Raw genomic sequence first — 10513 nt, forward strand, 5'->3', positions numbered from 1 at the left:
TATTTTATTATGTAAAATTGTAAACAGTGTTTAATCTCCAATCAAAGAATGAATAAATTCTTGAAATTATTAAAATTATTACTTTACTTCATTAAGTTAAAACACATTTTTATGGATCCTATTACTCTATTTCCCTTAAATTCTAAAGTAAGAGAAAATCTATTCTTTAATCTGCCATCCCTGATTTCGGTAATAATAACTTTACTAATTTATAAAAATTGATAATAAAAATAGAAAGAAAAAAAACTGGGTTTAAGAATTAATTGTACTAGTAAGCAGGATTTGAAATAGTAATGAACTAAGTTAATCACACGAGTTTAGCGTGCAGCTACTTCAAGAGATAAACAGTATCACATGATTCAGACCAGACTCATTTCTCTCATCTCAAATTTGCTCAGTTGAAAAAAAAGAAGAAAAAGAAAAATGAAGTGTTGGAGATTATCGGCGATTCTGTTTCTAGGGTTTCTGTTGACTAGCATGTCAACGGCGAGATTCGTGGTGGAAAAGAACAGTTTGTCGGTAACTTCGCCGGAGAAAATCAAAGGCAAGCACGATAGTGCGATCGGGAACTTCGGAATACCTCAATACGGTGGTAGCATGGCCGGAAACGTTGTTTACCCTAAGGATAACAGTAAGGGCTGTAAAGACTTCGATTCGTCTTTCAAATCACGTCCTGGTGCTCTTCCGACTATCCTTTTGCTCGATCGTGGAAGTAAGAACTGAGAATTTTACTTTACTTTACTTTAGTTCATTCATGTTCTTTCTTTTTTGAGAATTTTACTAATTTGGATTATTCACTTAATTGCTATATTTGATTTGTTTGATTTGTTTCATTTGCATGTTGTATAATTGTTGAGTGCTTTAATGAATACCTAGAGATTTTGATTTTGTTTATAATTTACGCATGCGACGCTATACTGCAGATTGCTTCTTTGCTTTGAAGGTTTGGAATGCTCAGAAGGCTGGAGCTTCGGCGGTTCTTGTTGCGGATGATATAGAGGAACCTTTGATTACTATGGATACGCCGGAGGAGGATGGATCTTCTGCTAAGTACATTGAGAATATTACGATACCTTCTGCTCTTATTGGAAAGAGTTTTGGTGAGAAGTTGAAGGATGCTATCAGTGGTGGGGATATGGTTAATGTTAATCTTGACTGGAGAGAGGCTGTTCCTCACCCTGATGATCGTGTTGAGTATGAGTTGTGGACCAACAGTAATGATGAGTGTGGAGTTAAGTGTGATATGTTGATTGAATTTTTGAAGGATTTTAAGGGTGCCGCGCAGATTTTAGAGAAAGGGGGTTATACTCAGTTTACACCTCATTATATAACTTGGTACTGTCCTCATGCCTTTACGTTGAGTAAGCAGTGTAAGTCTCAGTGTATAAACCATGGAAGATATTGCGCTCCGGATCCTGAGCAGGACTTCAACTCAGGTTATGATGGGAAAGATGTGGTTGTTGAAAATTTACGGCAGCTATGTGTTTTCAAGGTGGCAAAAGAAACAGAAAAGTCTTGGGTGTGGTGGGACTATGTTACTGATTTTCAAATTAGATGCCCGATGAAGGAGAAAAAGTACAATAAGGAATGTGCAAATTCCGTCATTAAATCTCTAGGTGAGTGACCTTATTATGTTTTCTTGCAGTGGTTGGTTGATAACGACTTTGTAATATGTTCATTAAATATCTGCAGGTCTTGACACCGCTAAGATTGACAAGTGCATGGGAGATCCTGATGCTGATACTGAAAATTCTATTTTGAAAGAAGAGCAAGATGCCCAAGTATTGTCCTTTGTAGTTGCTTTTAGTTTATGTCAACATTTAATTTGCTGTAACATTATATTTACGTGTTGATGTTGAATGAAACTGGTTTTGTAGATTGGGAAGGGATCACGTGGTGATGTTACCATATTGCCTACTCTTGTTGTCAATAACAGACAATATCGAGGTTTGTCCAACATGCTCTTGTGATAGATTGTATTAGCAATTGGTTATCCAGTTCTAAAAAGAATCTTTCCAGGTAAATTGGAGAAAGGGGCCGTTCTAAAGGCTATCTGTTCTGGGTTTGAGGAAACTACTGACCCAGCTGTTTGTTTGAGCAATGGTAATTGTTTACTTGCCTTTGTTACAAGGGACATATGCTATGTAGACTAGTTTTTAGACCTCATACTGATGTTTTTTTGGGTAGATGTGGAAACAAATGAGTGTTTGACAAACAACGGGGGTTGCTGGCAGGATAAAACAGCTAATATCACTGCATGCAAGGTATTTGTCTTCATGAAACAAGCTATCTAATAACAGGGTACTACAGAATTATAATTTCCTATGTTCTGACAATGTTAAGTAACTGCTCAGGATACATTCCGTGGACGAGTATGTGAATGCCCCTTGGTTGATGGTGTGCAATTCAAAGGAGACGGTTATACAACTTGTCAAGGTGAAATGACTTTAATCTTTACCTTTATGTATGCAAAATTGATTTCTAAGAGGGCTCACTAATGCTGTATTATGTTTATTGCCTTCACTTCTATGTTGTGCATAGCAGGGTGTAATGATGATCCTTTAGCTGTGAGGCATCTGTGATTTTTTTCCCGGTGTGTACTCATAGTTGTGCTTAACTAGTTTCTTTTGTGTTTGCAGTTAGTGGACCTGGGCGTTGCAAGATTAACAATGGAGGCTGTTGGCATGAAGCCCGAAACGGACATGCTTTTTCTGCTTGTTTGGTTAGTAACCTTTAAGTTTCTTGACCCAACTACATTCAACTTATTTATCTCCAACAATTTTTATGTTTAAATGGTTAAAGTTCTATTGGCTTGTAAATCCAAAATTTGAAACTAAATTACTTCACAAATTGTTGTGGAAACAGGATGATGGGGGAGTTAGATGTCAGTGTCCTGCCGGGTTTAAAGGTGATGGTGTAAAAAATTGTGAAGGTGAGAGATGCTTATGTTGTTTTTGCTGTTACTCTTTCCCCCCTGCTAGTTTTCTGAATATACAGATGTAACAGATCACCCTAGTAAATAAATACTATGTATACCATGAATAGAGCCCTTGATTCTGTGTTGAATTCTTTAATCAATTGTAACTAAACATGTTCATTCTTGAATGTCTTGTTGTCTTCTCTAAATATGTCAGAAATATTAATGGAGTCCATGATTTACTATTTCATACTCTTATTAGTTAGTACGTCATGCTGGAACCTGGCTCAAAATTATCTTCTTCCCTCTTTTATCCAAAATATGTATTGTCTTCTCTGTTTGTTTCGCTGGAGAGTTGCTGAAATCTCAGTAAATTTAACATTGACTTCTATTCTTGGATAAACTGCAATTGAACTTACTATAACCAGTCAAGTAGTTGCAGAGTCTTCTCTTTTAGTTCATGGGTTTAAAAAAGCATTGTGAATTTGATGATACCTAGTATATGTTTCACTAAAAAATCAGAATTCATAAGTTTAATGTTATCTATTTCGTCTCGACAGACATTGATGAATGCAAAGATAAGAAAGCTTGTCAGTGCCCTGAATGTAGCTGCAAGAATACTTGGGGCAGCTATAACTGCAGTTGTAGTGGAGATCTTCTGTATATCAAAGACCAGGATACATGCATCAGTGAGTTATATACAATTATCCTTTTTTTACTCTACATTTACATGTTTTTGTTGTAATACTCTACTGCGTAATCTACAGGTAAAACTGCCAGTCAGGCAAAATCTACCTGGGCTGCGTTTTGGGTAATTTTGATTGCCCTGGCTATGATTGCTGGAGGAGGATTCCTTGTGTATAAATATAGAATTAGGGTAAGCTTTGCTGCATTCTCTCATTTTTGTGGTGATATTTGGTGCTAAGTGATAAATTTCTATTAACATGTTTACTTTGTTGTGTTTTATTAGCATATAAATAACAAAGTTAATGGTATTTTGATGGTGGTTTTGCAGCAATACATGGATTCTGAAATCAGAGCAATCATGGCACAATATATGCCCTTGGACAGCCAAGAGGTTCCAAATCACGGAAATCATCAAAGAGGTTGAAAGAAAAAACAGGTCAGTCCCTTGGGATCTCATGGCGTGCAGCATGGATGTGGCTTCTCATATGCCCTCTTTGAGCCGTTTACCATTATGAGTTTCATTTAGTACTGTATCATATGGACTATAAATATCGACCGGTAGAAATTTAGAATGCTCTTGAGTATTTTATTTGTTCTCTTTTGGTTGGAAATCTAGCATGTTGTATACTTGGAAGGTCAGAGAGGTATTTCACTGGATCCTGGATTTCTGTTTACCAGATGTAACCTTCAATGCACAATGTTGTAACTTATGATGCTGTAGTTCAGATAACATCTTGATACTATTCCATTGCACTTCCAGGTGCTCCCCCTTTATTTTCTTCACTTTATTAGTGGAGGTTGCACAAATGTGTATTGTGGATGGATCCTCTCGAGTGTGATTTACACATGAGAGTAATGTGCAATCTCCCACTATTCAAAACGAGGGAGAAACTTTAAAAGTTTCAGGATATGAGTTGCCATGCATCAGGGGAATGGATCCCTATTCTTTAAGTGCATCAGAATTCAGAACAACCGAATGAGTTGTCTTCTTGTTTATCAAAGACTTTGTACTCTAATAATTAGGCTCAAGTGCAGAGGGAATGCGATTGTACGATTTTGACCCTTTTAACTAGAACAAGCGAGAGAGGGAATGTGATTGTCCGATTTTGACCCTCTCAACTCGAACACTCGAGAGAGGGAATGAAGTTCATAAGTGTTATGCCAATAAATGATTATTATTTGAGTGAATTTGGAGGGAATTTGAAAGGGGGACTAACATATCATAGAGAAAACATAAGGGGTAAAATTAGAAAAATCACTATTGCAATATTTTGAGGACTAAGTGTAGTTAAGGGTACAATTATCACACGGGACATTTGTTCTTATTTCATATGTTTTTCAAGTATCCAGAAACAACTAAATGTTACACACAAAAGTTGAAATAAGGATCACAAATAGATCCAAATTCAGTGGATACATAGAAAAATTACAATAATGAATAAAACTTTTCTATCAAAAGAATCTAAACATGATTATGGATAATTACTTTTTAAATTTCAAAAGTAGATGTAGTTGTTTTGAAATCAACTCACATTGATATCTCATAATTCAGAACTTCAGAAGCAAATATTCACTTTGTAATCAATTTCATACTTGCTAAGAAATAACTGTCATTTTCTGTCCATAAAAAAAAGGATTAAATGCCAAATAGGCAGAAGACAGCAAAAAAATCACAAAATGAAATCAGAGTCTCTTAATCTGCTGCATTGCATTCTCTTTTATTGCTATTGCATATCCTTTGTTTCTTTTGCTGGGGTAATACCAAGTTCTTGTCCAATGTTCATTCCATTGTAAGCAATGGGAGAGTACATCCACAAATCATCAGAGCTTAGAAGCTGTTAAATTCATATATGCAAGAAAATGATCAATACTTGTCTTTGCAAAGGTGTAATATTGAACTTTTTTATTTTGCACTGAGCTAATTGATTAGAGAAAGGAGAACCGTCAAGATGCTACCTTAATTTGAAGCTGTAAAAACTTCACATATTGAACAGCTTCCTCAAGCATGGTGCTGATATCCACCTGCAGGTTTCACCAAGGAAGCAAAAAACTTAAGAATTTTTAGTATATTAACCAGTTGTCAATGGTGGAAACGCCATTGCAAAAGAAGCTACCTTAGTTCCATTGGGGACAAGGTTTTGTAAGATTCGCAGCCTTTCATTTATTCTCTCTCTTCTTTTCTGTACAATGCAAAACATGGTAAGAGAAGAGGTAATCCATCACATTATATGGACAACAACCAAGGAAACTTTGATACAGATTCACAGACACCGGATATGGCAATGACATGTTGACACGTGTTAGTGTCAGACATGTTGACACTTGTCAGTGTCAGACACTGACACACGTCAGACACCAAACACGCCTTTAACTGAAGTGTCGGTGTTACAACTTATACATACTACAACAGAATATCGAAACTAGCTAGTAATTGGATAACTTTCTTAAGTGTTCTTCTCCCAAAAAGGACTTACTCTTGCATATAGGCTTTGTGGATCAGTAGCAGCACCTCGACTAGATCTTGATTTACCACTTAACTTCAAAGCTGTGGAATCATTCTGGCTCAAACTTGAACATGACCCTCCATGTAGTTCATGAGAAGAATTGGACTCATCCTCTGAACAACAACTGATTAAGGTCAGATCGTCAGTGCTTCTAGAACCACATCTCATATTCTTCCTACATTTAACATTCCTCTTGCTCCTGGAGACCTATTATATCAAATAGAAACGAGAATCTCAGAAAATCAAACACATATAATAAAATGTGCTGGAAAAAGAAATGCATAAAAAAACAGTAAGTGAAATATTTAGAAGATTTTTGCATCGTGTTTGTCTACCTCATTCGAGCTCCTAGATCTTTTCATTGAATTTTCTTTTCGTACGGTGTTCTCTTCTGGCTCAGAAACTAGTATTTCATGTTCCTTTGGGGACTGCAATTTCTTGTTAGCTAGAAATTGTTCATTAGGTTGTGTTGTATATGGACCGAATTTGGAATCATCTACGGAAAGTCCCATAGCAATATACTCAAAGCTGGTTAATGTATTGTTAATGCAACTAGTATCAGAAGTTGAGCTAGGAAATTGAGCAGCAAAGTTAGAATAGTTGTTATTTTTTGTGACAGTAACTGTTGTGGAATCGTGTGCTGGCCAAAATGCAGATTCAGTTCCGAAATCGGAGTTTTGATTGGGGTGTTGTGGGAGTGAGCAGTTACCAAGTAACTGATTCATGAAATCAGATTCCTCAGCAGTGTAGAGTCCACTAAGAGAACTCCATTCTTGAGAAATAAGCTCAGCAGGTTCCATTTTCTTTAGAAAGTGTTATATATTGTTTATGCAGAAAAAGAAAACTCTCCACTTGTTATAGTGTTTGATCACTATTCATTCTATTTATACTAGACAAATATATAGGAAAAAATATGTATATTTATAGTTTAATATAGATCAATAGGGAATAATGAGTTCATCCTTAAATATGAAAAGATCTCATGATTGGCAATAATTAGCATCTTGACAAAGTCTCAATGATATTTATTTTTATTATAATATAGTATTGGTGTGATTATTATTATTATATATTGGAACCGCGTGAGGTTATCAAAAAATATGAGTTGAAAATGAGGTAGGAGGGATTGAGATCGTGGTGAGGAGTCTGTGTGTCTCACATTCTTGAACTGTCATTGAAATAGACATACAGAACATTATCTATCTGTAACTGGATTTTTGTCCCTTCTAGTTCTCTCAGGGATGTTAACAACCAACTATACATTCTCTTGTTAAACTTCATCTTAGTAGGTAGGTATATCAGGTTTGAATTTCAACTCTAGATTTCGATGCTATGTGTGACGTATTACGCATGTACGTGTGGAAGGAATGGATGCATATCATAGTATATATGAGACCAGATTCTTCTGCATAGTTTATAGGTTAATGGAGTATTAATTAATTTTGTATTATAGTATGCGGTTCTTAGGCATATTCCTTAAGTTTAAAGTTTGTTTTTATTGAAACAAATTAACTACTATATTGTGATAGATGAAAAAACAAAAGAATTAGACTATTTGAAATTTAAGCTTAGATACATTGAAAAAGTTAGATCGAAAAATGAGATGGGGATTATTGCGGCTAAGGAGTGGAAGAAGGATATTGCGGATGTGAAAAGAATAGGAGATCAAATCATAGCCTTGAAATTTGTAGTAGAAAAAGACATTTTTAATATTATTAGTGCTCACGCACCTCAAGTTGCGTTAGCAGAACATATTAAGGTATTATTTTGGGAGAATTTATAATGCTTACTTCAAGATATATTTCAATGAGAGGAACTTTTTCTATGAGGGGATCTAAATGGACATGTAGTGAATATAGCACGGGGTTTTGAAAGCCTGCATGGGGGCATGGTCTAGGGGAGGTGAACACGGAGGATAGATCTATCTTGGAGTTTTTTTCCGCTTTGGATCTTATTTTAAGAAATACTTGGTTTAAGAAAAGAGATGAGTATCTTATCACATATAAAAGTGGGGTGACAAGTTTTCAGATAGATTTCTTTTTTATTAGGAAGTCGGATATGAAGATTTGTTAGAACTATAAAGTTATTCTAAGAGATAGCTTGTGTGGGGTGAGCTCATTCCGAAAGTGAGACTCATTGTTTATTTAAGAAAAAAGAGAAAAAGAGAAAAAGAGAAAAAAATAAAAGAAAAAAGAGTTTTTTATGTGAATTATTTTATTTAGCCCAAACCTAAATAACATGTATTTTAAATGGATTTTTTAATCCTTAAAGCAACACAACAAATATGCAATTTATGAGTTGCAATGAAGAACACGAGAGTTTTAAAGGAGAAAAGACACAAGTGATACAAATTCGGTATGTTGTTACTATCACGTAGCTAATTTTATTGATATTCTTGTTGAGTAATTTTACATTCTCTTAGGGTGTGTTTATTGATATTCTTGTTGAGTAATTTTACATTCTCTTGGGGTGTGTTTGTTTTAAAAGAGGACATGTGAAGAGAGAAATAGATAAAAGAGAGTCTAAGAAGAGAGAAAAATGTAAGAAATAAAGTAGATTTGAGGTATTATTGGCTTAAGAGAAAGAGAGAAGAAATAGAGAAGATATGAGTGTTGTATATTTTTAAAGTACTATAATTCCTCTATATAAATAAGATTTTCAATCTAATTAATTAATTTTTAAATTCAAATTTAATTAATTAATTAGTTGTATCTCTTTATAAAAAATACAAATCATTCTTTTAAGTAAAGTGGCACATGAAAAATTATAAATAAATAATTTTCTCATTGTAAATAGTCAAAATATTAAATAAATTAAGAAATATAAAAGAACAAAAAATTAAGAGTATAAAAGAAATTTAAGAGGTTTCAGACTCTCTCCTGCATTTCCTCGCTAGTGAGGAGAGAAAAGATTTTTGATTAGACCCACATGCTTTTACTCTCTCTTTTCTATTTCTCTTTTGTACCAAGCAAGGTAACTTGGCTATTTCTTGTCAACTTCTCCCCTCTTAGTCTCTTTCTCCTCTACTTCTTTTATACCAAGCACACCCTTAGAGTTGTTTTGGTATATCCACATTTTGTGGAAGAGTTGTTTGGAGTATGTTTTTCACCTTTATTGTTTATCGACGAAAATTGTTATTCCCTAGTGTTACTAGGAAAAAATTTCGTATGCCCATTATTTATATAGTGTAAGATTTTATTGAATTAGATCTCGTGGTTTTTATTCTCTCACTTTGAGGGAAAATTTCACGTTAAAAGTCAGGTGTTCTTAATATTTTATTTTTCTGTTATTTTTCTATTTAAATTGTACAGATTTGAGAAAGTATTCGCTTGAGAAAAATATTCTGGTTATTTCTCAAAAGCCAAATATGATTAAGCCCAACTCTACTAATTATACACTATCGAAGACTGTTAAAACATAAGCCCACTTAGTATTAGGCCCATCTACTTATCCTATTCAATTCTGGCCCACTATAGTCTGCTAGGATATCTATATATTACACTTTGTACTCTTCAATGAATTAATGGAAAATATTACGTATTTTTTCACATTCAATTTGACTTTAATGCTTCCGCTGACATTTGTCAACATGGTATCAGAAGAATCAAAATTACTCTGATTCTCTCTCACCTGAGATCTTATCTCATCTTTTTGGATTCTATCAATCCCTTACGTGTCTTCCCTTTCTCTCGTCTTCTTCATTCTCCGTTTCGTTTTTCTTCATTTTTCTTCCCTCTATTCGTATCTTTTCTGCTAACGCCTCTCTACCATTTTTTTCCCATTCTTTCTCCTTTCTTGCTTCATCTCTCCTTTCTTGCTTCATTCCATGGATTCCGATGATGAGCACACACCCAAAACCACACCTCGCCCTGATCAACCAAAGAAACCAAAATCAAACAATCGCACATATCAAACCGATATGCTCGATCCCTTCTACATGCACCCCAGCGATAATCCTGGGCTTTACATCGTTTCCCCATCGCTCAACAACTCTAACTTCCATTCCTGGTCTCGTGCAATCAAGCTAGCCCTTCGTTCCAAGAACAAATTAGGGTTCATCGATGGAACCCTAATTCGCCCTAATTCGCGTGATTCAAAGTACCTGGCTTGGGATCGTTGCAACAACATGGTGATGGCATGGCTCACCAACTCTATCGAGAAAGATATCTCAGAGAGTGTATTATGGATGGATACAACTAAGGATATCTGGGATGAACTCCATGAACGCTATCACCAAGGCGACATCTTTCGTATATCGGATCTCCGAGAGGATATTTATGCTCAGAAACAAGGTGACCAGAATATTACTCAGTACTTCACTAAACTCAAGAAACTCTGGCAAGAATTCGATAACTTTCGCCCTCTACCACATTGCAACTGTGATCCAATGTGTACATGTCTGTTA

The 10513-nt window shown here is 35.1% G+C and overlaps 2 protein-coding genes across 2 annotated transcripts; one reads left to right on the top strand and one right to left on the bottom strand.

The window, feature by feature from the left end:
- Positions 1–258: 258 nt before the first annotated feature.
- LOC131652634 (vacuolar-sorting receptor 1) lies at positions 259–4357 on the top strand. The gene is made up of 12 exons (XM_058922553.1): positions 259–712; positions 924–1616; positions 1693–1781; positions 1878–1947; positions 2020–2103; positions 2188–2264; positions 2355–2436; positions 2640–2722; positions 2866–2932; positions 3478–3606; positions 3685–3794; positions 3933–4357. Exons 1-12 carry the CDS (start codon positions 424–426, stop codon positions 4026–4028), a joined length of 1869 nt encoding a protein of 622 aa, XP_058778536.1. The 5' UTR covers positions 259–423; the 3' UTR covers positions 4029–4357.
- Positions 4358–4902: 545 nt separating this feature from the next.
- LOC131652635 (transcription factor bHLH84-like) lies at positions 4903–7015 on the bottom strand. Its single transcript, XM_058922554.1, has 5 exons — positions 6444–7015; positions 6079–6315; positions 5719–5784; positions 5561–5626; positions 4903–5439 (listed from the first exon to the last, which is right to left on the bottom strand). The coding sequence occupies exons 1-5, from the start codon at positions 6906–6908 to the stop codon at positions 5329–5331; spliced, it is 945 nt and encodes a 314-aa protein (XP_058778537.1). The 5' UTR covers positions 6909–7015; the 3' UTR covers positions 4903–5328.
- Between the last annotated feature and the right edge of the window lie 3498 nt (positions 7016–10513).

The sequence above is a fragment of the Vicia villosa genome, linkage group LG2, assembly GCF_029867415.1.
Source record: "Vicia villosa cultivar HV-30 ecotype Madison, WI linkage group LG2, Vvil1.0, whole genome shotgun sequence".
In the NCBI taxonomy this organism is placed as follows: Eukaryota; Viridiplantae; Streptophyta; class Magnoliopsida; order Fabales; family Fabaceae; genus Vicia; species Vicia villosa.

Bases quoted from the DNA above. Each gene is read 5' to 3' on its own strand.
- LOC131652635 (XM_058922554.1), bottom strand. From the start codon at position 6,908: ATGGAACCTGCTGAGCTTATTTCTCAAGAATGGAGTTCTCTTAGTGGA. The intron at 5,785-6,078 runs GTAAGTCCTTTT...TGCATTGTACAG, and splicing joins CACAAAGCCTATATGCAAGA to AAAAGAAGAGAGAGAATAAA. The intron at 5,627-5,718 runs GTAGCTTCTTTT...TGAAACCTGCAG, and splicing joins TTGTCCCCAATGGAACTAAG to GTGGATATCAGCACCATGCT.
- LOC131652634 (XM_058922553.1), top strand. From the start codon at position 424: ATGAAGTGTTGGAGATTATCGGCGATTCTGTTTCTAGGGTTTCTGTTG. The intron at 2,265-2,354 runs GTATTTGTCTTC...GTAACTGCTCAG, and splicing joins CTAATATCACTGCATGCAAG to GATACATTCCGTGGACGAGT. The intron at 3,795-3,932 runs GTAAGCTTTGCT...GTGGTTTTGCAG, and splicing joins TGTATAAATATAGAATTAGG to CAATACATGGATTCTGAAAT.